This window comes from Calidris pugnax, unplaced genomic scaffold (assembly GCF_001431845.1).
Source record: "Calidris pugnax isolate Ruff unplaced genomic scaffold, ASM143184v1 scaffold68, whole genome shotgun sequence".
In the NCBI taxonomy this organism is placed as follows: domain Eukaryota; kingdom Metazoa; phylum Chordata; class Aves; order Charadriiformes; family Scolopacidae; genus Calidris; species Calidris pugnax.
Window position 1 is genome coordinate 1,510,824 of NW_015090921.1, and position 27,999 is coordinate 1,538,822.

The window sequence follows — 27,999 nt, forward strand, 5'->3', positions numbered from 1 at the left end:
GCTCCAGCACTAACTTAAGTCTTCCTACATATTGGCACAAGATGATTTTAATGTACTTTCTGTCCCCAGAACAAGATCCTAGCTTCTCAATGATAATTTTTATTAAAACTCCTGTATTCTAAACTGCTGGTCACCTAAAACAACACTAGCAACTGTAACATCTCTGGCGTGTGAGCACAAGAGAAGTTTGGAAATACGTATCCTGAAATCTATGAGCCCTAAATCAGTCCTAAAGGTATTACTGGGGCTTGCTTACCACCTCAACTTGAGTTCACATTTTAATGAGCTGAAATTATTAAAGTATAGAAATTGGATGTTATCTTCTATTTGCCTCACAAATTAAAAATCAATGCAGGGAAAATAAAGCCCCCTTTCATCTGTAGGGAGATGACACCTCTGGTGGATACAATGGTTAAAAATTATTTCACCTTTTATAAGACCTTTGAAAGAGCTGACCCTGAAAAGAGGAAGCGGGTGTGTAATGAAAAGTCTGGAGAACTGTAAAGAATACAGAATTCTTGCAGAACATGAAGATGATTCTTCATTCGTAATGGAGTATGAGCACAAAGAGAAAGGGATATTGTCTCCACACACACTTATAGAGAGGCACTGTGAGGGAAGACCCCTTGCCAGCCAAAAGATGGCTCTAGCATAGAGCAAACAGTGGTTAGAGGGAGTATCTTCACACTAAATCAGAAACGACAGTGTTTTAAAGATCTTACTGAGACGTCATTAACTTTAATGTCTCTCAGATCTGGATAATTAAATACCAGTAAAACTTTAGGAACTGATGAAAAGTCCATTTTCACTGGGACACTTGAAGGGAATAAATACCTAATGTGCGCATGAGAAAGGCATATCACACAAAACATAGCATTTAAGTCCCTTTTTTCAGAGAGTGGGGGGAGAGCTGGAAGAGGAAGCTATATAAAGAAAGTTTAGTGAAAAAGTCTGCACTTAGAGCTACCTATTGAAAGCAAATAAGGAATAATTTAATTATTGCGAAACATCTATTTTGCTTTAAAGCTAAATAAAAAGCAATTCTCTGTAACTGTTCATATATCTGCTTTTTTATGCAGCGAGAGAAGAGTGACAAAACTGAGGAAAATATTCTAGTCTGAAACTTGTGCACTCCCTACACATACTCCCCCTCTGTATGAACAATCCATTTGTGAATTGTGACAGGACAACTAACCACAAAATTACCAGGAAAAACGGATTGTCTTATCTTGTACGAGTCACATCCCCTAAAGGCAGAATTTCTGAAGAACAATAAGGATACAAAATCATTACCATAAGAAATCTTCAGGCAGCACACACATCCCCTGAACATAAGGAAAGTCTGTTATAGTAGCAATTACAGAATCCTACAGAAGGATGGTTGCAGATGATATAAAAGAAGCACAATAATTCTGACCATATGATACAATTAAGATTTTAAAAAAGAAAAGTTCATGACATTTAACATTCAACTTGCTTAGGCATACTGCAATAAAAATTATTACTCTAATTATGTTGTTAAGATAAAGGAGCTAGGATGGGGACTAGGGGGTATTCTCCTAAGCTAGCTGTTTCCAAAAATTACATAATTTTAGGATAAATCTAAAATAACTTGTTCTTTTTGCAGTTTTGTCTCTACATCTATTACCTCATCAGACTTGGAATTGCTGTCTTCCTCACTTTCATCCAGTCTCAAAATTAAGGGAAAGGTTCTTCTCTGCAACCAGCACAGCTTGCTTGTTACTGCCCTCTACAAGTACATCAACTGAGCTGGAGATAAGGCAACATTTGAGGGAAAAGTGTTTGAATTAAAATCCTTCTCTATACTCATGGCATCATCTATGTAGGTAACTTCTAGTGCAGAATATCCTAGGAATGACACATACTTATGAATAAGAATTCCTGTTAAAAAACATACACAGAAGTTCTTATACCAAAATAAGTATTGGCAAATGACTTGCTCCTTAAAATTTCTTAAACTATGATTCTAATCAATAATAAAAGAGCAGGCCAGTAAGCATCTAGCACAGAATATACTCCACTCATTGCTATGGCAACATTGCTAATTACGTTATAAACACAAAATAAGCAAAATTATAACCCACTTACATGGGCAGCCATGATAATACACCACACAGTGGGTTTGCTTGGATTAATTTTCTCAATACTTACAAGGTGTGGTTTTTGCATGCTGTATCCCACCATTTTATAGTAAATAAAAATTATATTTTCCAAAATGAACTCCTATCAAATAAAGATATTAGTGTATAACTTTAAATAGAGTAGAGGTAGCCCATTTCTGCTTTGTCCCTTGTTTAGTAATCCAGCTACACTTTAAGACTGAATAAAGAACTCTGTGTACATTGTCTGTATCATGGAGGCCACTTTCTCATCACCTTCAGGTAACATAGAGGGGAAACAACAAAGTAACAGTCTTTAATCTGAGTCTCCAGAGGCAAACAGAATCACTCAAAATTTAATTCCAGTGACATTCAATTCAGCTGGAAGAACTGCCACAGTGTGTAAGATAATTGCAAAAATAAATTAAAACAAAAAATAAATCAGAAAAACCATTCTAACCTTTTCCTATTTCCAAGGTATTTAAAAGGTTACCCTAATTTATCAGCAAGAGAAAAAATGTAAGATTTCACAAGGTCACACTCAAATATTTTCTTATTCTTTCATTTATATCTTTCTGAGTTCTTTGTATGGAGCTGGAAGGTTCATAACTAACTAAAGTTACATTATGATTGGCTTTGCTGCTTTCTTTTTTTTTTTTTTTCTTCACAAGAAGAAACTTATGTGCAATTATTAATAACCACAAACAAAAACTAAAAGAACACTAGTTGTCACTTCAGCCTTTACAATAAAACCTCTTCAGTAAATACAACTGGAAAAAACCACTCAATGTTACTTGCAAATAAAGAGCAAGCAGCATCCCTTATCAATTTAAATCAGCATAGCCCTGATCGGTGCTGATTTATATCCACTGAAGCTGTGTCCCTTCCCTTAATTAAGAGTTGCACAAAAACCAATAAAAGAGCAGAGATGCACATCGTATAGATCAATGATTTTTCTCCTTCACACATTGGCCTGTGCAAGAGCCTCAGCTTCAAATTTGAGACACTTTAAATACATGTAATACAAAACAGTACTTTAAAACAATATTTAAATTTTTATCAACTCAAAGCTATTCTTTTATCCGAGTCCCTTTCAATGCTTATTACGGGCTTACTGGGCCCAGAGTAATTGGCAGAAGTACTTTAATAGATCTGCTTATGACTAATTGATTCCGAGTTTGAATTCCATCCCAGCCTCAGCGCCAATTACATTAAAGCAACTACAGTGATCGTTCAAAATTAAAATCCTACCTCCTCTTTCTGAAGCTACTCTGGGAACTATGAGAATAACGTCAGAAATATTGGTGTTTCATTTTACTTGTTTGATTACATTTTACGCATTCCCGCTCCTGTTCTACTTTGTAACACATGATCCTATTCAGGTAAGGAACAGGTTATCATATTTATTAAAAGAACTGTAGATTCTACAAAATGTAAGATTTAATAGACTGTAGGAAATAAACATATACAGAATGTGATGTATTAGTAATATAAACACAATATGAATACATTTAACATGATTCTCTATTTCCCTGAAGAGAAATCTGAGATTACTGGTCCCTATATTGCCAAGTTTATCTTCCAGGAGAGGAAAAATATTAAAAGATAGATAGATATATATATATGTATATATAAAAGATAAAAATTTGCCTATCACCCTGCAAGACACAAAGAAGCACATGAATACTATGAACCATTATCGTATTGCAAAAAATGGAAGTCTCAGACACAGATGAAGGCATAAAACTTTTCCAGCCTCCATTTAAGAAAATCAGACATTACAGAAGTAGTAATTTTAAGCTCTCCCCCTCCTCCTAAAAGCCTTACATCATCTAGATGCAACACTGGCAGACTTTAGCAATTATATCATAATCCTACTAGTAAAGAAAATTTTCAGGTGAAAGTACATTACAGATAAAAAAATGAAACAACATTATGTAATACTTTGATTTTATTATTACTCCCTATCAAGTTTCCCTTATATAACTACAAAAATTGTAGTTATCTGAAACAAGTGTTCTTGAAAAGGCTCTTCCAGTCCTACTGGATTGTCATGGTTTGGCCTCAGGCAGCAACAGAGACAGGTGGCCGCTCGCTCAGTGCCCCCCACCCACCACCGTGAGGGGAAAATGGGCAGGAAAAGGCAAAACTGCTGGTTGAGACAAGGGAGACAAGGGTAAGAGAACAGCAAAGGGAAGTTGATTTTATTATTACTCCCTATCAAGTTTCCCTTATATAACTACAAAAATTGTAGTTATCTGAAACAAGTGTTCTTGAAAAGGCTCTTCCAGTCCTACTGGATTGTCATGGTTTGGCCTCAGGCAGCAACAGAGAAGCAGGCGGCCGCTCGCTCCGTGCCCCCCACCCACCACCGTGAGGGGAGAATGGGCAGAAAAAGGCAAAACTGCTGGGTTGAGACAAGGGTAAGAGAACAGCAAAGGGAAGAGGAAAACAATAACACTGACAGAGGGATGTACAAATGTGATTATGGCACCATCGCTCACGCACCGGACTGAGGAATACCCACCCTGGCCTGCTCCCGGTGATGGAATGGGTATGGGTGACATGGGATGGGTATCTGTGTCCCTGCCACAGCCTGGAGAGAATTAACCTTGTCCCCAGTGGAACCAGGACATGAATACAGAACAGTAAAATAACTATTTATAAAAAAACCTCAGGTTTATTACTGTTTTGTACTAATGGGATCCAGGCTGCTTCTAAAATTAACCCAAATTTGCTCACACAATATTGTCAATAAAGATGGAAGGACTACGGTAACTCTCCAAATCTCATCATACCACAGTATTCACTCACATGATTTCTAGAACACTGGCAATACGAAACACCTTTAATTTCATTTCTCTTCTTCATCACTCATGTACATCCATGCTTCTTTATAGCCCACAAGTAAGGTTTTTACAAAGCATCTTACTGGCAAAAAAACCCCAACTACAGTAACTTCTCACCTCAGGCTTTTCAAATGCACTGTAAAAACTAAGTGGTGCCTGAAGTCACTTCAAGTCATCAAAAGTGCACCACAAAAGTGTACTCAGCTCCTAAAGGAATAATTTTATTTCAGGTAGTTTTCAAAAAGATGCGACAGTTCCAACTGACACAATTGTGAGTGTTCATATTGAAAAAAAAATAATCTCAAAATAACCTCACCAAAAATCCTTACAAAAATAGGAACTATTCTTGACCAATATGGGTAATAAATTACAAATATTTTTTAAAACTCCAGAAGAACATGATGAAGTTTGTGAAATTAAACATACAAATATTGGGGGGAGGAACCCAAACCAAAAACCCCACAAAATAAACCCCAAACAAACAGACTGCCCTAAAACCTAATTCTACTCCTCGTGCATCCTGTGTGAAAAGAAGCAACCAGGGGAAGAATTAAAAGATCAAATATGATTTAAGTATCATACAGCAGAAAAGGGATAAGCGGTATTTTATAAAGCTTTGTCACAGATACGACATTTCTCAACTTCTGAATGGCTGATTTTGCATGCACATAAGGTGTGTTTCATAAGGCATGCTTTTGGGTTTTGGTTTTTTTTGTGCTGTCATTGCTGTCTTTGGGGATGAGAAGCTGCTACATAAATTGGCAACAAAAAGAGCATTCAAATCTCAGAGTGGAAAGTTCACTTCTTGTCCCTGAAGGCTGGCATTCATGGATGGCTGGATGAAAAGCACAGCCCAGCTCCTGTTTTGAACCATCCCAGAGGACGGACACTTTTATCAGGTGAGAAGCGAGTCAGAGAAGTCCCCAGAACCCATTACAGTGGGAAATGCCAGGCAACTGAAATGTATTGTCTTGAAATGAATTTTACCATACAACTAAGGTCCCGATCTGATTAAAGATGAAATACCAGTTTTCTCTGACTTTGAAATGGAGATTGTTACAACAACATACTTTTGTTAAACTACTGAATTCTGGTAACCATACCTGCTTTCCATCCCTTCCTCCCTGCCCTAACTACCTACTACTAATGACACAGCCAGATACTACAGTAATTTTCTACCATTCACAAGGCTTCTTTGCCCACTAAGATAAAATTCTATTAACTCGGTGCTTTTACCATCCAAGAGTTTTATTTAATTATGTCAAAATACTTTAACTAGTGAAGTTAATCAGAAGCCTGTTTATTGTTACAATTTTTCAGATAGATACTCTCGTCATGCTTAAACTCCTCCCAAAGTAACCTAAAGTTATTACTAAAATAGGCTTAAATTCATGTGTTAGCTTAACCCTGTTGCATGATGTAATATATTCTATATCTTCACTGCAAATAGTGTGCTGCTTTTCTGTCAAGATAAAAAAACAAATCTCTAGTTCCCTAGATATAAAACCTCAGTGGAGAAGGGCAGAAAAACCAAGTTTTTACCTCATTGTAACAAACCCCAGCTTGGCAAGAGGGTTTAACTTTACAAGATGCACTGATGTAGACCGTCATCTTAATCACTCACATTTCACAGCCAGTATCAGTAATTAAAAGTTTTCAGTGCAAAACCAAAACATCTAGCAATTAAATCGCATTAAATAATAGTTCCAGCCTTTCTGCATCCCATCAGTAAAGCCTAAAGTAAATTATGTCTTCACTTTAAGATGCTAACTGGAGCAAGTGTAATCTTTTCCTGTGTAATTCTAATTCAACTTCTGAACTTAAGAACTTGTTTTGTTCTTTAATTCTGTTCACAGCAGCAATGATCTCTTCCATGACACGAATTCTGAATCCATGAACTGTTGGCTAGTGCCTCATCTTAAATAGCTATTTATTTTAGCTATTTATTTTATAGCAATATTGCTATAAAATGGTAAATGGGACTATTTGAAAGCTAACACTTATTTTTACCACCACTCGTTCTACCTGGCAAACAAAGAAATGAGATACTGAAATTCTATATCACATTTATGATTTAATACTTTAATGATGCAGGCTGACCAAGATATTTCTCAATCCTATTTGTGAAGTTCCTATAAAAACAGTATCACAGGTTTTGCTCAATAAAAATAATATAAAGGCTATACATTGTGATACTTCACTTCCCTCAAACTCTAGTACTTCACCAATCTCAGATCACCTCCAACAAAATACTACGCTTGAGTATCTCCCAGTTCCAAGCCAACTCATTTCTGGCCAGCACCAACTACAGAATCTGGAGATGTGTTCCTGTTCAAATTGGAATTTAAAGTCATTTTAGGGTTTCTCATGCAAGAGTTTCAGATTCTCCTGTGGTTACATGCAACCACTTTGAAGAAAAAGGTCTCAGAAACATTTTTCAGCACATATTCACAAAAAAAAGAAGCTGAACGGAGTCCAGTTAAGGCAGTTTTGGATGACCTAATTTAATTGCAGAAACTTGCAGCAATTTACTGCAGCATAGAGAAGGAATGTTGGAATGATCTATTCTAACATGTTTAGATTAGAACTAAACTCATGTTTTTATTTCTATAAATCACAGGAAATTATCAACAGTACAAGCTATTGTTTAAAATTTGGCCACTGAAAATGTAGTATTTATCTGAATATAGATAGGATAGGGAAGCAGAGAAAGGTGTTTAGAAAAATCAGCACTGCTAAAATACAGCTTAGTCTGTATCTAAGCATCTTCTGTATCTACTGCCTCCTTACTGAGAGGAAGAGTACCCTGTCATCAGTAAAATCAAGAACATTTATTCTCTTCTAGTCACTGTGTAATTTGAACTGGTTATATTTCAATGACTGTGCCATACATCACATTATCACTCATTCAAGTCAGGCAGACAAGGGGGGCTGAAAGCACGGAGGGTGGTAATCTTTACATTCAAGGCCAAATATTTCTCCCTTTGAGGCAAGAAACCCTAAGGCTGACTATTATTTCCTAGTGTTAAAGGAATTCAAAGACATTGTATTTATGCTTAAATTTCTTCATAGCAGCATACTCTACACTACACCACTTTGTTAACAAAAATATATTAAACCTTTTGCCAACACAGTTGTTACCATATTAATAAATTGAGCTTAAAAAAAACTACAGCCCACTCACCCACTCATGGCCATATTACCCAAGGTGAAGATTATCTATGCTTAATGTCAAGGACACTTGGGTCAGCAGAACTTCTCCACCTCTGTGCAGCACCTCATGAATGCTGAGGTACTTCTTCAGGACTGACACTTTCAGAACTAAGCTATTTGTTTTTCTAGGCTAAGAAGCCTCATCAGCACGTATCTACCATTGCATTCCAGAAACCAGGAAGAGCACACTGAAAAGAAAATCCAGCAAGGCAGGAAAATCTACCCAACCTACCAGATCAAATATCTCTGCCAACTGTATCTACCGTTGCATTCCAGAAACCAGGAACAGAGCACATTGAAAAGAAAATCCAGCAAGGCAGGGAAGTCTACCCAACCTACCAGATCAAATATCTCTGGCTATGCACAAAAGAGAAAATGAGAAGAAACATCAGAACAGGGTTAACAGGGTTAAAAGGAAAGGCGTTCGTTTCAGAATGCACCAGAAGAAACATCAGAACAGGGTTAAAAGGAAAGGCGTTCGTTTCACTGCTACAGAGTCCCTATGTGTGAATCCATTCAAAACCAAGGGGAGAAACAAGCTGACCTAAAGATACGAGTCCCCCTGTGTGAATCCATTCAAAATCAAGGGGAGAAACAAGCTGACCTAAAGATACTAGAACAGGACTAGAACCATAAAACATGCTAGTGTGGAAAACAAAGATTTTTGCGATTCCTTAATTTTTGCTATGATTTATGAGGCAAAATAGCAAGGTATAAGATACAAAATGGCCTCTGCTCCTAAAGGGTATTAAAAGGAAGTCCAAAAATCAGTTTCTCGCTGCCGAGTAAGAACCACCCAAGAGACAAGATGAAGACTCAACTGCCAGTTCCTCTTGCTCTCCATGGTCTACACAGGTGATCCATGCAAGACCACTGCTACATACATCTCCTGGTGTTTGTGAGTATGTGGTTGTTAAAGAGACTGTAAAGATTCAGGTCACTTAAAAAAATTTAAAAATAAACATTACTCTCCCATTCTGTATAATCTTGTATTAATCTTTGCTCTTTTCTAGCTTCCTACAACACATGAAGCCTCTCTGCACTTGTCCCCATAATCCACCAGGACTTTTAGGTTGCACGTGGTAGCATGTACACCCTTAGGTCCAACCTGACTTGGACACACATCCTGTCTAAGAAGCTCTGCCTTGCAAGTTCTTAGGAAAGGAGACACCAGAAATCTATGTTAAAAGCTGTCTGTCTGAAAGTGAAAAAAACCTCACTTTATATTACAATTATACCCATCTATAACATAACACAAAATTATGAAAAAAGAGATTGTCCTCCTATTTTACAAGTACTACTACAAATTTAGCAGCAAGGCAAGGAAAAAAATTAAAGAACGTATATAATGCATCAGACTACTGCAGCTCATCTTCAACAAGTCCACATTTATCTTCAACAAACTACACAAAGGTTTTCATCACTTTTAAAAAGAGCTCTCCCAGTTACTGCATGCAGAAGTGTAGAAAAGTCATTAGCTCTTTTAATTGGTATGAACATCTTAGTAATTGTACTTGTTTGAAGTTGGCATTGAGGAGCTCATCACCTACAGAATTCTTTTATTGTGACAGTACACTTGGCCACCATTAAATAATTACTGTTAAATAATTACTATATTAGACCAAAACGAAATGTATATTATTTGTTTAAAGTCTCTGCAATATATTTTCAGTTATAGCACTGATTAAAACACTTATCTATACTTTTAAATGTTAAACGTGATTTTACCAAAAAAACCCCACAAACAACGTTTTCAATTTAATTTCAGACATTTGATATTTCAACTGTTTTCTGAAAAGTATTAATTACTTTTAGATCCTACCTGAGAGATTCTGCCATCCGCCTTAAGTCTTCATTTTGCTGCTTTAAACGTTCAAGTTTAGCAAGTATCTTGGATAATTCACGACTAGAGTGATCTGGATGTTCACTGTCTCGTACCAAGTGTCCACCAATATAAAAGAGTAAAGTTCCCCAAGCAAAGAGGATGAGCATAATCCAACGCCAGGAACCAGTCCATGGCCGCATTTTCAGAAGTTCAATTCACTCCAGAACTGCTTCTGCTCACAAAATCACAAACATTTTAAGTCCTTTTCCTGCACAAAAGCGGACAGCTTCAGTTCCTCTGCTTCACCACATTGTACCGAAGAAAAATTATTCTCAGTGTTTCTCCTACTGCAACTGCTTAGAGAAGATCCTCATGGGGCTGTACATAGAAAGGATTAATATCGCATCATTCTTCATTCATATTCTGTGAAAAGAATAAAAAAAAACCACCCTGAAATTATAATTCTGATGTATAAAAATATATTGGATTGCAATTAAGCTAAATGTATTGTCATTAACATTCAGGAATGAAGGCAGACAATGTCATTACTTTCTGTTAAGGAGAAAAAGAAAAAAGCTTTTAACTTTCCACAAAAAAATATGCTGAGCTCAATAAAGAACACCACAAAAAATGTGCAAACAATTCTGGATTTGAAATGGTCAGAAGAAATGCTACTTTGTACAAGAGAAATGTTTACCAATTTGTGTGTTATTTCACACATTAGGGTAGTTCAAGAATCATTCTGTTGTAAACTTAACAGTCTTCTTGACTATCAACAAAGAGATTTTATTCAATGACAAATTTGTCTTCTCTTTTTTTCCACTTTTATGAACTCTCTTCTCCATTTTTATCATGACTCCCACCCTGTAACAGAAGAGTTATAGCCATTCTAACAATATATTCTACTATTTGCAAGTAGATTGGCCTAGCAGCAGCTGTAATACCAATTAAGTAACTTGCAAGCACTGAAGAGAGTGTAAGCATTTCATTTCTAAACAAACAATCCTTTGTATATTTTACTTTTAAACGTATAGTGGCCTCTGAAATGCCCATCTAAAATTAAACCCAAAATTTTATTGCTAAAATTGCAAGACAGCACAACTTCTCTCTTTACCCTTCCACTGTACTTACTAAAACTGTTAAGAACACTGAACATTGAAAAGAGGTAGAAAAGAGAGGGGTTTCACAGAGAACCAATGAGGCACTGCTACACTTACACATTTGAAAATTGGGCATGACTTTAGAAAGCTAATTTTTGGTTTTAAAGCAGAAGAAAAATTTTTCTCTCGAACCTATTTCAACCAGTGTTATTATTAAAACTATAAAAATGCAAAGAAATACTTTAAAGGTAATACCTTCTATCATCTAAATGCATTGCACCATTTTAAAAAATGCAAAGTCACCTCAACTCATTTTCTACTTGACAAAACATCATTCAATATGTGTAAGAATTTCCTCATTCTACACAGAACAGATTTTAAGACTTAACTGATCAGCATGTCCAAAATAGTAAGTACTCCTCACCTCTTTTCCTCTTTCTCTGCAATATAACATTTCTACCTTTTGTAAAAGGCATCTATATGCCATTTGGACTCAATTTACAATGTAACCTATATTTCCAATTCTCAAATCTGTAAATCCATCATATTTCCTCAGAGATGCTACCCATACCCACCTTCTCCCAAATTATTCTTCTCTGTTTAATCCTTCTTTCACCTTCTTTTTCATTTCATTTAGTTTATTTTATTCTATTCCAACTCATTTTAAGTTTGGAGAGAAGATTTCCCAACCTGCAATAACTTCCAAACTCACCCAGTCATGGAGATCCTACATTTACTTTTTAAAAACAATTTTTACAACTCATTACTAATAAAAAAGTAACTTTTGAGCATTTGGTTTAAAAGGATAAATAGAAAGACAGGAGAAATATTCAGTCAATCGTTTTCAGGAAGGAAACAGAATTATAGCTTCATCAAGTACTTGTCTGTGGTCCCGAGGATAAGATTGGTCAAGTATTTCTGGCTCTCAAGAGCTTCTAGAATTTTCAAGTGCATACTGGAGCAAAAAAAAATCCCATTTTTATTTACATCATTGTACATCTTGAGCAATTAACGGTGTATAGTAATTATTTTCAAGTACTTTGTTCTTGTAGCATCTTCACGTTGCTTTACACCATATACCACCACTTTAAAGGTAACATCCTTTAATAGTAAACCTGGTTTTACTTCCTGAAAATAAATAAAATTATGTCTAAAACAATTAATGGAACTAATACTTTAAAAAGCAAAGAGTTCTGAAACTACTCTTAAATATTTTAGACAATATGCAGAAGATAGCACATTTTATTTGATTCCTATGAATCTCTGACGATGTCATTGTTCTTTTTATGAGTTATGTCACAGTACAGTTAAATATAACATGAAGATGCCAAATTATCTGAACAAACAGGAAGAACATTCCGAACTACCATTAAACAGCCTGTATCTCAAAGAGTGGTGTAACTAATTCTACATGAGTTCTGACTACTCTTAACTCTTGGCTTTGCGCTGTAACATGCCTTTGTCATGGTTTGGGCTGGGTTGGCCAATAGATGCTGTCCCCCACCTCTCATTCCAAGAAGAGGAAGGAGAGAGATAAAGAGAGTTATGCATTTAGGAAGAACTGAACTACTTTCATGAAATATTAATAATACAATAAAACAGAAATAAATATATAGATACAGTATATGTAAATATATATATACAAAACCATATCATACTCCCAAGAAGATGTCACCAGCGGGCACTGGGAAAGTTCCAGACTGGTGTAACCAAGAGCCTCTCTCCCCGAGCAGAGCTGGCTCCGCTCCACCCCAAACCAGCGCAGCCCTTTACGTTTTTTCTTCCATTTCATACTGTTCTGGGAATGCAAAATGTCTAAGTATTTCAGTATTTCAAAGTCCGTACAAGACCCTTTATATAAATTAAATTATAATAAATAAAAGACTAGCAGAAATAAAAGAATAAATAGGGGAATAAAAAGGAAATACGATCACATTTTTAAAACTGTTCAATTTCTACAGCTTCTATCAGGTTTCTAAAAGACCTCCACATGCAGACATATACCACAGATATCTGCCTGACAGAGAGCCAAGATGCAATGTCAATATTTATCTTTCTTTAATTTTATATAGATGTTTATGAGTTTCCATACTGTAAACTAAGCTCAGGACTGCCAAGAAGGAAAGTATGTGCCTGAAGTTTGAGAAAAATCAGCATCAGGCCACAAATCATTCTCTTTAACATCTTTATCAATGATCTAGACGAGGGGATTGAGAGCACCCTCAGTCACTTCGCAGACGACACCAAGTTGGGTGGGAGTGTCGACCTGCTGGAGGGTAGACAGGCCTTGCAGAGGGATCTGAACAGGCTGGATTGATGGCTTGAGACCAACGGGATGATGTTCAACAAGGCCAAGTGCTGGGTCCTGCCCTTGGGTCACACCAACCCCCTGGAGCGCTACAGGCTGGGGGCAGAGTGGCTGGAGCTGCCTGGCAGAAAAGGACCTGGGGGTGTTGGTCAACTGTCAGCTGAACATGAGCCAGCAGTGTGCCCAGGTGGCCAAGAAGGCTACCAGCATCCTGGCCTGTGTCAGGAACAGCATGGTCAGTAGGACTCAGGAGATGATGGTCCCCCTGTACTGGGCGCTGGTGAGGCCCCACCTCAAGTACTATGTCCAGTTTTGGGCCCCTTACCACAAAAAAAGACTGGAGTGGGTCTAGAGAAGGGCAACAAAGCTCGTGAGGGGTCTGGAGAGTGAGTCTTGTGAGGAGAGGCTGAGGGATCTGGGGGTGTTCAGCCTGGAGAAAAGGAGGCTGAAGGGAGACCTTCGCGCTCCCCATAACTCCCTGAAAGGAGCATGTAGTGATGTGGGGGGGGAGAGTTGGTCTCTTCTCCCAGGTAACAGGTGAGAGGACAAGAGGAAATGGCCTCAAGCTGCACCAGGTGAGGCTTAGATTGGATATTAGGAAAAATTTTTATTAAAATTTTATTAAGCATGGAATGGGCTGCCCAGGGAAGTGGTTGAGGCACCGTACCTGGAGGTGTTCAAAAGATGGGTTGACATAGTGTTTAGTGACATGGTTTAGTGATGGGGGTTTTTTGGTTGGTTGGTTGGTTTTTTATCAGGGTTAAGCTGATGGTTGGACTAGATGATCTTAGAAGTCCCTTCCAACCTAGACAAGTCTATGATTCTATGAAATCCAGTAATTCAAACCTGAGGTGAACCATAACATACATGGTCATTAACACCGTCTGATACTGAATATTGAAACAAGAGCCCACCAAACTTAAGAGGAATGGGAAAGCAGTACCAATAAGTATATTTTATTAAGCAGGAAACAGGAGAGTATCTAAATAATAATGATTAGTGTTATTATTAAATTATATTATACAGTGATGATCCTTTATCTAAAAATACTATGTTACATTTCTTCTACCACAGGAAGCTATCTATTATAATTTACTAGTTATCCTCTGAGATTTACTGTGATTTCTTGTCTTACATTCAATTGTATTTACCCATTCAGAGTCCCTTGCATTTTCCAGTGCAAAAGCACATCAAAACATAGTGTTTTGACAATTAGCTAATTTGCATTTTTTTCCCTGCAATTTTAGATTAGTTCTTGTCTCCCTTCTCGGGGACCCCAAAAATGGTTGACTTCTTATAGCATCATCTTCCAATATAATGTAATAAGATATCTCTTCTGTCTTTTTGAAAGGGCTTACCCTGGGCATTTGGAGTGAAAAACAATGTACTCCTCTATTCTCCCCAACAGCTCTTGGAATTATCTCTATAGCAATCTGTCAAGCTAATTTTCTTTTTACATTTCACCACTACACTCAGTTAAGAGGGTTTCCATCTGATCTTTCAGGGAAAACATCTCCCCTTCATCAGAACCCAGCTCCAATCCACAGCAATCCCAGTCCCAGCACGGACAGAGGGGCTGTGGATGGACTCAAAGGGCGAAGCTGAGTAGAAGCAGCAGCGTACCAGAGCCTAGTGGCAAAAGGAGCTTTAATGCTTTGATGCCAGCATCAGAGTGGGGCTGGAGATACCACAGTGAAAGTGGTAACCTTCAGTGATTCTTGATTGTAGGCTTGTAAAGACACAGCTTTTAGCTGTCTTGAAATAAAGCAGTTTGGACTTACATAAATGGTGGAAAATTCTTCCATATATTGAATGCAAAGGGTCTCCTGGCTCCACAGGAGACTGAAGATGAAGAGACTACAGACAGCTATGAAATCTTATCAAAATAAGGAGACATAAATAGATACCGGGGGTAATTAACATTGAAGCTTTTTGTACTTAAATGTAGGATTTTTCTGTCACTCCTCCTAAAATTATTTCTTTCAAATTCCTGTTTCAGGTAATAAGGAAATCAAGCCAATATTAGGAAAAAATTTTGTACAATAAAAGCAAAGTAAGGTTAAAAGCAAATGCTATGTTGAAAGCCTTGTATCACCTACAGTAAGCTATTTCCCAGGTTGAATTTAATCCTGTAGCTCTATTATAAAATGTCAATACAAAATATGTAGTATTATTTAATGTAGCAAAAAAGTTCTGATAAGTACTTGTTATTATAAATCATTAGGAATACACAATCCTTAATGCATCAGTTGAATGGAAAATAATATTGTGAGGAAGGATGTCAAATTAAATTTATTTACTGCTAAATGCATAGCATAGAAAATGTGGTTAGTGTCACAAATTTATTTAGATTCCATTAAAGAGAAGACAGAATATTTACATAAAAGTAAGGGTCTGCTTCAATGCCTTAATCAGGAAATCAAATTGAGCATAATATACATGAAGCCACAATTTATTGTAAGCATATTAAAATGTTTTGTTGTTAAATTAACAGGGAAGTTTTGGTTAAAAACCATTGCTTCAATGTAATGCAATATAGTGTGTACAAAATGACTAAAGGAAACAGTAAAGAGAACACTAACTTAATTGATAATTAAAAAAGAGACCGAAGTGTAGCTCCAACATCATCAGGAGAAATAATATGCATCCATGTCAAAGTTATTTTGTTATAGCAAAAAAGATCAATCAATGAAAAAAGTAAATATATACTATGTTTGCTCATCTTGCCCCCATAATGTTTTCTGGTTATTTAAAGCTTTAAAAGGTACATACTTACAGATGAGAAACTTGAATAGCCCAATGCCATAATTTCAAATGAAAGGACATTTTCCATGACTTAAATTAAGTTCCTTGTTAACTTGCTATTTCCAACATGCTTTCAGTAACAGATTCAGCGATGGAGTGAAGATTTTCTCCTTGTGTAGTTTTGCTTGCTATGCACAATTTTGGCCCCAGAATAGCATTGTGCTTTTTCTTGGCAATTTACAGTTTCAAGTTATTTTAGATCCAGCTGAAAGCAAGTTAAGCAAGTCTCTTTTGGCTCAACCACCTACTGACCTAGATTCACTCAAAAAAGTGTACCCTGTGTATGTTGAAAATTAAAAAAAATTACTCATGAAGCAAAACTCATCACTACAGCTTATACATGCAGCATTATAATTAATGGCATTTACATTACCTACAATCCTTTTTTCACAGTATAAAACAGGAAATTCACTCCACTGTTATGGGCTATCACAATGACTTCTCACTAAATGCGAAACACTCAAAAAGCATGTTACACTGTACATGCAACTTAGATTTCATCTGCACATCATTGTTAGTTTCTTTTAAAAGCAAAATAAATTTAAATAAGTTAATATTCTTTAAGACTTCACTAACAAAAATTATCTTCTTAGGAAAGCAGGCTACTCTTAGTAATTATAACCTGCACTGCTCCAATAGAAATACAATTTAAAAAAAAAAACCTCCGAAACCCAAACAACTTTCTGATTCCAGTTCCTATGTAACAATGACATGATGGCACAGCCTCTGCAAAAGGATTAGAGCCTAAAGAAATAATTCTTTTAGGATATTAAAACAAAACTAAGGATCAAATGACAAAAATAACACTTAAATGACTCTGTAGTGTTGTAATATTTAACTTATATAAATAAGCAAATGTTGCAAATATTATTTATGGTATATGCAATGCACTCTTTACAAAGGCTTATGTGCTATTTGATTAATGACACACTATCTTCATAATCCAAACTATGTCATATAGGTAAGATTTCTTCAGTCAAGTCCTATGTCCTAGTATTTCAGGCAACCATGTCATAGAAAGCTTTTAAAGTTCCACCTAAAAAAAAAAAAAAAATGCATTTCCTTTCCCCATTATTGGAAGGCTATTTAAAAAAAACAAACGGTTCTTCCAATGCTTAAAAGCCTTCTTTAATTTCCAAACTAAATTTATATTGTGTTAATTTATACTTGTGTTTTCTCTCACTAGCATAAACTCACCTTAGAGAGCTCAGTTACTGCCCTGTTCTGTACACAGCTGTGCATTGACAGAAAGCAGCTTTATCACTTCTCAGACTCCTATGTGAGTCTGAGTGTGATACGCCAGGTTCACAAACACTTCACTGCATGAGCCTTACAAATTCTCCACATCCTGCACCAGCTCCCATCCCAATGAAGTCTCTTCAGAGGACCAGGAATCAGAATTGCATACATAACACACAAGACGTTCCCAGTGTCTTCTATGAAACAAATACTTACTTTTCTCTCTTGGATCTGCTTTCTGTGATATATCCTAGGACTGGATTTGTCTTTTTCATGGCCACGTTACTCTGGCAGCCAGTCATTTTGCAAGGACATAATACCTCCAAATCTTTTTGCACCGATGTCTCTTCAAATTGATAAGCTCCCATCTTATATATAGAAATTCTTATTTTTAGTCCTTTTAACTTTTTATACTTTATCCCATTCTACCACTACAGTATCCCAAGTAAAAATTCTTCTTGCACATTTTTCTGAATCTCATCATAACACTCCTCTACTGTGTGACCTAAATTTCATTATAATCTATTATCTTTTTGTGACCTCACTCCTGAAAATACCGAGATGAATAACAGACGTAAATCCACTACACTAATAGTGGCTCTCCTTCAGTCCAATACTCTTCCTTGCAGCACAAATCACTGTCACTTCATCTACTTCCTTTTCCAAGGAATGATTCTACTTTTCATCCACATTTCCTCTAGCTCAATATATCATTTTCTATGTGCCAAGCAAATGCTGAAAGCAAGTCCAGATACACAGCCTCTCCCAAACTATGTTTCATTAGGAAATTTACTTTCCCTCTTTGGAAGAGTTAATAAGTAAACCTAGAATAACCCAAACCAAACAATCTTTGGCAAACCTGTGTTGTATTTCTCATTTTCCATTTTCATCTAGCTACTTTGTTAATTGTCATTTCTTTCAAAATTTGTCCCCATTCTTTACATACTACAAGTCAGGGCTGGTAATTATTTCTAATTCTAGCAGTCATCTACACTAATCCCAAGAGACTATCCAATTTAGTTCCAAACCTTTTACAATATTGACTGGAAACAATTTAGAAAGCATTTCATTCATCCATAACTTTTCAATTACCTTTATTAATATAAATCATATATATTATCTTCTTCAATCAGAGAACAGAAACACATTCACAGAATATGTATTCATGTTTGTATTCTAAAAGTATCCAAAATGAAATTCCTTTAGTTTTCTATTCAAGTTCACTGTTTCAGTTATATGATTTTAATTTTCTATCCATAAAAACTATCAATCCCCTGCCTTTTCTGGAACAAGGACATACATTTTATAGTATTCCATATATATACTCAATTATGTAAATTTAGTTTTCTTTTCTTCTTGACTTCTGTTCACATCTGTCACAGGGCATCAGTAAACATAATCATGAGACTTGCTTACTATTTACTCCAACAGCCACACCTTCATCTTTACTACTGTTTCTGTAAAGGCCCAATTTTATAACTGTATGGATTGCTCTGAGCAATTTGGGTGATTTTCTCTTCATGTACTTTCAGCTTCAGCTTCAGGAGGAAGGGAAGGGCTCAGGGGTCCGACACCAGGGCAAGAAGTTCTCTGGACCACTGACATCAATGAAGAGAGAGAACTATGCAGCAAACTTTCTAATTTATACTGAATGGGACCTTCATGGTATGAAATAATCCTGTTGGCAGCTTGAGTCAAGTGCCCAAACCTTGCTCTTCCTCATCCCTGCACCTGGCAAGGTTTGAAAACACTGGGACTTTGAATCCTAGCCTATATATTTTTATAGGCTTTATAACCTAACTGGCTATAAAGCAAGTATTTTCACAAGTTCAGATACCAGTCTCTTCTGAAAGTGCAATTTTCCCAGGCACTAGAAGATAAATTAGTCCTATATCACTCAAACCAGGACAGTATATTATCTTTAGGCATTAGAAGATAAATTAGTCCTGTATCACTCAAACCAGGACAGTATATTATCTTTCATATAAATAGCAGTAAATTTTTAAATGTCATAACTTCGTAACATATCTGAAGAACAGCTTACCCTCTCCATGGCAGCAGGAAATAAACACAACTGCATCATGGGCTCAGAGGTTAACAAATAATTCCACTAGTCCAGCAGCAAGTGAAATTAATAACTGTTGAAAAGAAAAAAGACCCCTTTAAATTCATATTCAAACAAAAGTGTTTCACATTCTATAAGAACATTTTCTTTTTTATTTGCCCTTGTATCATAACATTGAGAAAGAAGCTGATTTTTTCACCTTATCACATTTACTACTTTTTATTTAACTAATTATGGATTTCCAAAAAGATCAAACACTTAAGGGAAATATTTTTAACTAACATCTTTCCTTATACTTAGATTAGATACAATGTGATCTAACAATCAAATAATTAAACAAAAAAAATATTTTAGGGTCTGCGTTGATTTAGTGAGTAACTTGTACAAGCCAGTCTCATCAGGTCCCAGTTCCCCTTGTTACTATTTGATTAGATACAATGTGATCTAGCAATCAAATAATTAAAAAAAAAAAATATTTTAGGGTCTGCGTTGATTTAGTGAGTAACTTGTACAAGCCAGTCTCATCAGGTCCCAGTTCCCCTTGTTACTATTTGCCAATCTCAAAATTACGTTTGAAGTTGAATTCATTAATATTTACAGATACTATCAAATTTGCAGCTGAAAGATGCTATAAATCTTGAATGCAAGATACAAATCTGCATAATCAATTAAAGTAATTCAGCCATTTTTCAGCTTTGTCAAATGACTGTTTCCCCATTTCTAAGCATCACTCCCAATTCAAAATACCAGTCAAAACTTTTGAAATTGAAAAAAAAAAAAATTCAAAGATGGAATATTTAGTTTTAACCTTGATTTTTATAAAACGGATACAAGAGTAATCATATATATTCTTTCATGTACATTATGGTTTATAAAATTTTTAAACATGTTAAGGAAACCTTGCAAAGAAAATGAGTTTTCTCATAATCAAAATATTAAAAGATACTAGAATAATCCCTTAATGCAACTGGAGAAATCACAAATATGGAGAAATGGAGAAAACAAATTACAAATAAATTCCATAGCAGAAGAAGAAAACTCCCAAAATTTCAAGAAAATTTCTGCTATGTTGCAAAAAGCACAAGCTCTCTTCATAACTACTTAACCTAAAACCCTAATTCAGCTCTCATAACAAAATTCTTCTTTGTTCATTTTAGTATTTATTAGAGACAACATACGCATTGTTCCAATTCCTTCCTTTTGTGAATTCTGGTAACACTTTTAGAAGTATATAGCATCAGAAGTGCCCTCCATTCCTTTTGACAGACAGTATTAGGGGGGCTGGAAACATTCTGTTTGCTTGTTCAGAATCATTTTAATGCTTAAGATGACAGGTAGGGCTTCTCAGAGAAACAGAGACAATCTGCATTCCCTGGAGACATCCTGACCATGCTCAGGTCTAGATGTTCAAGAAACTGTACAGTATGGTGTCAAGAAAATTCCAGTACAGCAGCTTGAAGCCCAAGAAAACTCAGGGTCCTATGCCCCTGTAGTTGTGAAATTTATTTCTTCTAAAACAAAACAAACCAAACCAAAAACAGCACCAAAGAAAACCCCACCAAACCACAAAGGAGAACAAAGTTGAGTATTACTACTAATCCTACTTTAACAACACAGCTTTGGGTCAGAGATCAAGAAAAAAACCAACCAAACAAACCCCCCAGTTTTAGTAATTTTAGTATCACAGACCAAGCATTCTCAAAATTATGCCTTATGAACACCTAGTGGTTCAGATATCACAATGGCACTGCTTCAGAGAGATCCGTACCAACAGCATTTGCCAGAGGGGTGTTTATGCTGAAAGTATACACAGGACACTGCCCTTGAAACAGTTTGACATGAGTTAAGAACTAATCAGAAAAAATAACTTTTTTAAACTAGATAAAAAACTTAGACCAACAATAAAAACAAATACTTTTAAAATATTAAGCACTCTTTTGGTTTAGATACCGTAATAAATAGAAATGCTTATCCTTTCTGCAATGTATTACATTTGAAGGCTTGAGAAAAGATACAGTAATTTCTAAATTTTTTTACAATTGATGCAATTTTAAACAAAAGAGGGAATTGTACCCTGGAAGGAAAAAGAGCAGCTTGTCAAATAGATGCAAGATTCTCTGTCAAGAGCAGCTTACTTGTCAAATAGATGCAAGATTCTCTGTCAAACACTTACACAGAAAGTAACTGGTGATTTTTCTTTTAGAAAGATAAACAACTCAATTGCAGACACAATACGCTCCACGAAAATTATATACATGAACTCATGTTAATAAGTGGATAAAGTGGTCTTCAGTTTTACAGTCACTTTTAACTATTAAGATAATACATTAACCAGAAACACAGCACAGAAGTTACCTTTGTCTTATCTAACTAACCAAGTGTCTTTGTCAGATAAAACTATCCTAGCAAATGAACAGGACAATTAAATAAGAGAGAAGGTTTATTTATCCTTGTTTACTTACTGTATTAACTCCATACAACCCTAATCTAATATAGCCATAGTCAAGAATGAATAATGAAAAATTCAAACATCAAGTCTAACATCAAGGATGATCTTCCTGCAGCGTTAATAGATTAATCATCTACTGATTGTCTTCAGTCATTTGAAAAGAAAATAGAAAGAGTGCAAATCTGTGGAAGCAATACAGCAAAGGAACAGACTATGAAAGTTATTAAAAAAAAAAAAAAAAAAAAAATCTGTGGAAGCAATACAGTAAAGGAACAGACTATGAAAGTTAGCAGGACATAACTTACACTAAAAAAAAAAAAAAAAAAGATTTCTGACACTGAATTGCTTCTTACACTTGAAAGCAAAGGCATAACAAAATCTGGGGACTAGGAGTTTAATCTAGATAAATTCAGCTCATGAGGAAGGGGAAGGGAGTTCCTAAACATATATATGTGTAACAGCTCAAGGAATCAGCCATTAAAGCAGATGATTTAATGAGGTAATGGATTCTTGGTCACTCATTTCCTTTAAATTGAAACACCAAAAGTGCTTACAAAAAATATATAGCAGTTCAATCAAGATGTTGAAATTAATCGGGTTTTCTGCCCTGCATTAGTCTGATGAACAGAAATGGCTCATCCCTTTCTTAACAAAACTTAGAACTTATTATTTTTTTAATAGAGTACAGAACTTAATACCCCTAATTCTGTGAAGTACTCCTGGAGATCAGGAAACCTCTAGAATAAAAAAGACCAGTCTTCTCAACCCATCAAGCTGCATATCAAAGCTTTAACACGGTCAATAGCCACATGTACAGCATACCTCCAGAAAAGATAAAGTGCTCAGAAGTATCCCTGAACAAGACTTGGAACATGCTGCTGAAGTTCACTGCTGCTGGCTGATTTCTTCCAGCAGCTGGGGATATCTATTAACCAACAGCCCCCGTGTCAGCAGGACCAAGCCACTGGTCACATGATGGGATTCTAAAATGTGAGTTGCATTTAAACTGCATGGAAGAATGGACCCCAAGGCACCCAGGCATGACCTAGTTAAAATGTATTCAAACATGCCTACTGATCCTGCTGATTTTTCAGACAAGCTTTTAGCCACAACAGCCAAACTTTTGATTTTGTTTCTCCAAAAGCCACAAAAAAGCCTGATTTTTAAAAACAGGCTAATACTCTCCAAATTTTCTGGGACATTTCTTTTTAAATCAAGCTGAACTTCTCATTAGGAGGTAAAAGAAGAAAACAACTAATTTTCCAACATCACTCAGAATACGCAACAATAAGGTAACGTCTTTCATATGGATGTGGTTCCACAGCCAACAACTTCACAAAGTAAGGAGATTGCCCCAAAACATCACTTTGTTCCATAGTTCTCATTAGAATCCAAATTTATGAGCAGCAGACATAGAAATGCTTTGCTTTCTGTTTCAGTGGTTTTCTGGGACCAAAGTAGAGGTGCCTCTTCTGCTTGGGGGAAGCGCAGCTTCTTATTCAGTAGCACGATCTAGATACCTTGAGGAAGGAACAGAGCGGGACAAAAATGACAGACAAACTTTAGCTAATATTTGATGTTTCCATTCTTGTTGGTCCTGAAGCTCTCCACTGCATCTGCCCTTCCACCCACTTCCCCATGCTATTCCTTAATGGCTGCAACCATCAGAGGCAAGATCAGAGGAAAGATCTTTCTTCTTCTGGCTGGCATCAAAGCAACATGCAAAAAAAAAAAAAAAAAGAAACTTAACATCAGCCTATTCACAACTCAGCTGGACGTTTATAGATCAAGATGCAAAACAGGCAGAGAGCTGCTGAGTTTATAATAGTTATGCAAAAATGCATGACACTTGGCAGCCATATGAAAACTGGAGTCCTATTTGCAACCAGGATGTTTTGCAAACTCAAAGTGTACAGTATTCATAAGCTGGGAAAAAAAAAAGTCACAGAATTGAGCTAAAAGCCTTCCCCGTTACACATGGGAGGCTTGGAGACTGGATGATTTGACAACCCAGTAACAGAAATGCCAGAATACAATTCTGAGTGGGCCACATCAGGGAAAGAATGTCTTAAATGATCATTATCTAAATAATGAGACTGTCTTTGTATAACCATTTTCTAATTTAAATTGAATTGTGTTTTCTGCAGTGCTTTTATTGGAACAAGAAAAATTTTATTGAAGACTGTAAATACTAATGTTGCCATATGATAGAAGTATTTCCCTTAAGTTTGATTCTACTGTGCCACAATATATGTATCTTAACGTGTAAAAATTTCCCTTGGCACTCCAATTTTCTTTGAAACACTACTGTTTTCAGAGATAAAGGACACTGAAATTTAAACACTACCAAGTGTGTAATAAGACACACTACAAAGTGTGTAATAAGAACATCTGATCTATAACGAATGAGCTAATCCAAGTATGGGAAGCAACAAACGTCTTTTAGCATATAGGCTTGTTCTGTCTAATTTACACTCATTTGAGGCTTTCATAGAGCTCCGTGCCACCAAAACTTGATTGCTTCCTACTTGACCATCACCATGGCTCAAGAGCACCACTGATCTAATATCTATTCTTTTATTTGAAAGTGAAGGAACTGAAAAACTCAAGGTGCTTTGTACAATAGTACAGCTATGCATAAAACAGGACTGAGAAACTTGCAAGTCAATACCTCATGTAAAGCTGCCAATGGCCCTTCCTTTCAAAACTGGCGTGACATATTATTAAGGGAAAATGACAGATGAGTTTAAAACATCTCTGGAGGTACTACATTTTTGTCTAACTCCTTTTATGTCAAGTATTAAGATTACACTGTTAATCAGAATTACCATTTTTATTTATAACATAACTATCACTAATTCAACTGCTGTCAAACTGTGGTGAGTGTTAAAAGCTATCAGCCTTAACTAGTAAGGTATTTTCGTTAATATGCAAGATGGCTTGGGGTTTTTTTTCATCTGTGTATATCATGTGTGTGGATATATAACTTTATCAACAGAAACAAAAGAAAGTTGTTTGAATATTTTATAAACTAAACATTCATTGGTCATAAAACCAATTAATTTTTCATATAAAGTCTGTAATTAATTAAAAACAATATGAATACTGTACTCTAAAAAAGAACTTAAAAGCTAAATTTGCATATTTTCTCACATATACTTCTAGTGAAACCCCATTCAAGTATTTCAGATTGTAATAAGGAACATAATGTAGGGTTTGAAATATCCTTTCTAAAAGGGCTAAGCATCAGGAAAAACCTATAGTCATGTGGTTTTCTTACTGTTTCCTAGGCAAGATTACGATACTATCCACAAAGCAAGCCATTAAGTTCATAGAATCACTTCACATAGACTCGTTAATTGGGAGAAAAGCAATATTTTCCTTTGTGGTGATCTCGCTCTAATAAGGACATGATTATATCATGGCCAGCTGCTCCTACGCTTAGCATTCCCCCCAGCAGCATCTCACAATTCCTTGAACTTCCGAGTTACGGTATTTCCATGTACTGGCATTTATGCCAGATATTATCTTCTTTATTATCTTCTTGTTCCTACTTTCCGTGTAGGTTTTTACAGCCTAATTTTAGCAACCATCTCAAGAGAAATGCCAAGATGCCCCTTATCACCCAGGCCGGTACGTAAGAGAGCTCTCCATGGTCCTGAGCAACCTCTTGCAGGAGTCACCTCCTGCGTCCAGCTAAAGCCCAACCACCAATCATAAATCGAGTGCCGTTCTGACAGAAAAATGCTCCAGCCAAGTGAGTCTCAGGACAGAATACCCTAGAAAGTTAAAGGTGAATTCAGATGGCATTAGGCTTCAGCTCCACAGGAAGGGAGGAGCATTACGGGATCTACATGTCTACTCCTGAAATTATTCACGAAAACCAAAAAGCAACAATGAGTCAAGGAAGCAATAAAGTAAGTCTACTACACCCACTTGAAAATTACAAACTTACAATTAAAACAAATGGCTTTGTTAAACTTACAATTAAAACAGATACCCTAAGTGGAGGCCAGGGTCTTCCCGCTAATGCCCTAAACATTACATCTACATGATTATCTACCCTGAGGTGTTCAGCAATGAAATACTGTTTTCTGAAGTTGTTTGCACTAAAACCAGAAGATTTTAGACAAAGCAGTACACTGAACAGATTTTTAAAGACCTTGAGTAATTCTGTCTCTGGGTTTATAGGTCAAGAGGCAATGAGAAGAAAGAAAATTTTGAGACAGAAATGGTACCGTAAATCTGATAGTAGATGATACCAACATCAATATTACAGAGAGATTAAGTTCACATTTCGTGTGTACATTTACTATTTAAAGCACAGGCAGAATGCACTTTTCAAAACACTGTAATAAATAAAACTGTGCTCAAAGGTTGTCATGTGCCGCTGCTGGTATAATTCAGTCATTCCATATTCAAAGGACTTACTGTCCCCTGGTTTGCACCCCTAACTTAGATCCTGATCCTGCAACTGACATTCACAGAAGCATCCATATATATCAAAAGTATCTGCTGCCATCAATATACAAAAATTCTCAGAAACAAAACAACCAGAACCCCTGCCTACCTACACTATCTCACACATCTTCATTTTCCAAAACTGGTCTGAGTTACTTCTTGTCTTTTCAGAATGATATTCAGTCAACAATTTGGATAACTATTCATTTTTCCTTTACATGTGTTTGTGTCAGTGATGTCAAATAAACAAATTATTTACTGAATTCACTTATCAGGGGGATAAAAACACACAATACCAACACCGCATTCTCAGTACAACAGTACCTGGCCTATTTTCTGATCACAAAGAGTAAAAGATTGAGATTGCCAAAACATCAAAACCCACAGGCTTCATTTAAAATTTAAGTAATCATAAAGCAAATCATTTCAAGTCTGTCAGGGGGGAAAAAAGTAGATTAAGATACTAAAACTTGTTTTCAAAGTTCAGGGAACACTATATGCTTTAGATTATACAAATTCTTAATGTTTGCTATTCAAATATCCCAGAAGCGCAATATATAAAAAAAACAGAAACTGAAAATTAGACAAATAACATTGCTGAGGCGGTAACTGATTTTCTCCCCACTCTCCATCCACCTCCACAGTTTCAGCACAATAACTACCAACATAACATAACCTTCTTTAGAAAGGATTCCTTATGCCCAATGGAACTTTTCAGATACACCAGTTCTCTGACAGCTTTTGCCTTCTGCAGATATGCATGCTTTTATAAAGACTCAATCAGCCACCAAAATTCTGACTGAATTGTATTTTACAATCTTCTTGTTCTCAACCTGCTTAACTTGTAAACATCAACTTGTAAAGACATCAAAATATCTAAGCGTATCGTTACAGTATCTCAGATGCAATTCTAACTCTGCCTCTTCTGCTCATCGTTTATCCAAACTTAAATAAACTTGGACCACATACATCTGCTGTTTTCAGATTTTTCATTAAGGCATCAACTTGAAATGAAATATAATACTAATTTGAACACATTTGTAGATTAGGTCCAGTTTTTGAGATGCTGAGAAATAACCAGTTCACAAGATGTTGAAAATGCAATGATAATTAGTTCCTCTAAAGAACAGGTCTACGGTTTCTTAAGCTACCTTTTCAGGTGTTGATTAATACCACATAAAAGACTTCAAGACTGTTAGCAGCTGCCACTGCATTTATTTGGAGTAGAATCTTAGCCTTTCCCTTTATGTAGTTAAGCATCTTGTATGGCAAAAGGAACATTCACACTGAATTTCTTTCAGAAAATGTATCACAATTTTGTGATAACACTTCTTTTTAAGTTCAGAACAAAATTTAGAAGTGTTAAATTCCTTCATTAAACTATAACACCTAGGTTAAATGAGAATGCTGTGCTTTTTTATTTTTACCTAGAGTGGCACTACTAAGCACTCCTGTCATTGCTATCTTACCTTTCGCTACCACAGTATCTGCTCAACACAAGTGAATGTAAAATCTTTTGCTATGGTCAGTGTAATGCTTTGGCATCTTAAAATAGTTCCAGGACT

The 27,999-nt window shown here is 36.0% G+C and overlaps 1 protein-coding gene across 2 annotated transcripts in view; it reads right to left on the bottom strand.

Moving 5' to 3' along the window:
• FUT8 (fucosyltransferase 8 (alpha (1,6) fucosyltransferase)) overlaps positions 1–27,999 on the bottom strand; it is an 89,527-nt gene that overhangs the window by 48,972 nt on the left and 12,556 nt on the right. The window contains exons 2-3 of one of the 2 annotated variants that reach the window (XM_014950385.1): positions 19,504–19,597; positions 10,005–10,430 (exon numbers count right to left, since the gene is read on the bottom strand). In XM_014950385.1, coding sequence (XP_014805871.1) covers positions 10,005–10,207 — 203 coding nt within the window. In that variant the 5' untranslated portion in view covers positions 10,208–10,430; positions 19,504–19,597. Of the gene's footprint in view, positions 1–10,004; positions 10,431–19,503; positions 19,598–27,999 lie in introns of those variants that run through there. The other variant, XM_014950386.1, reaches the window with a different exon arrangement.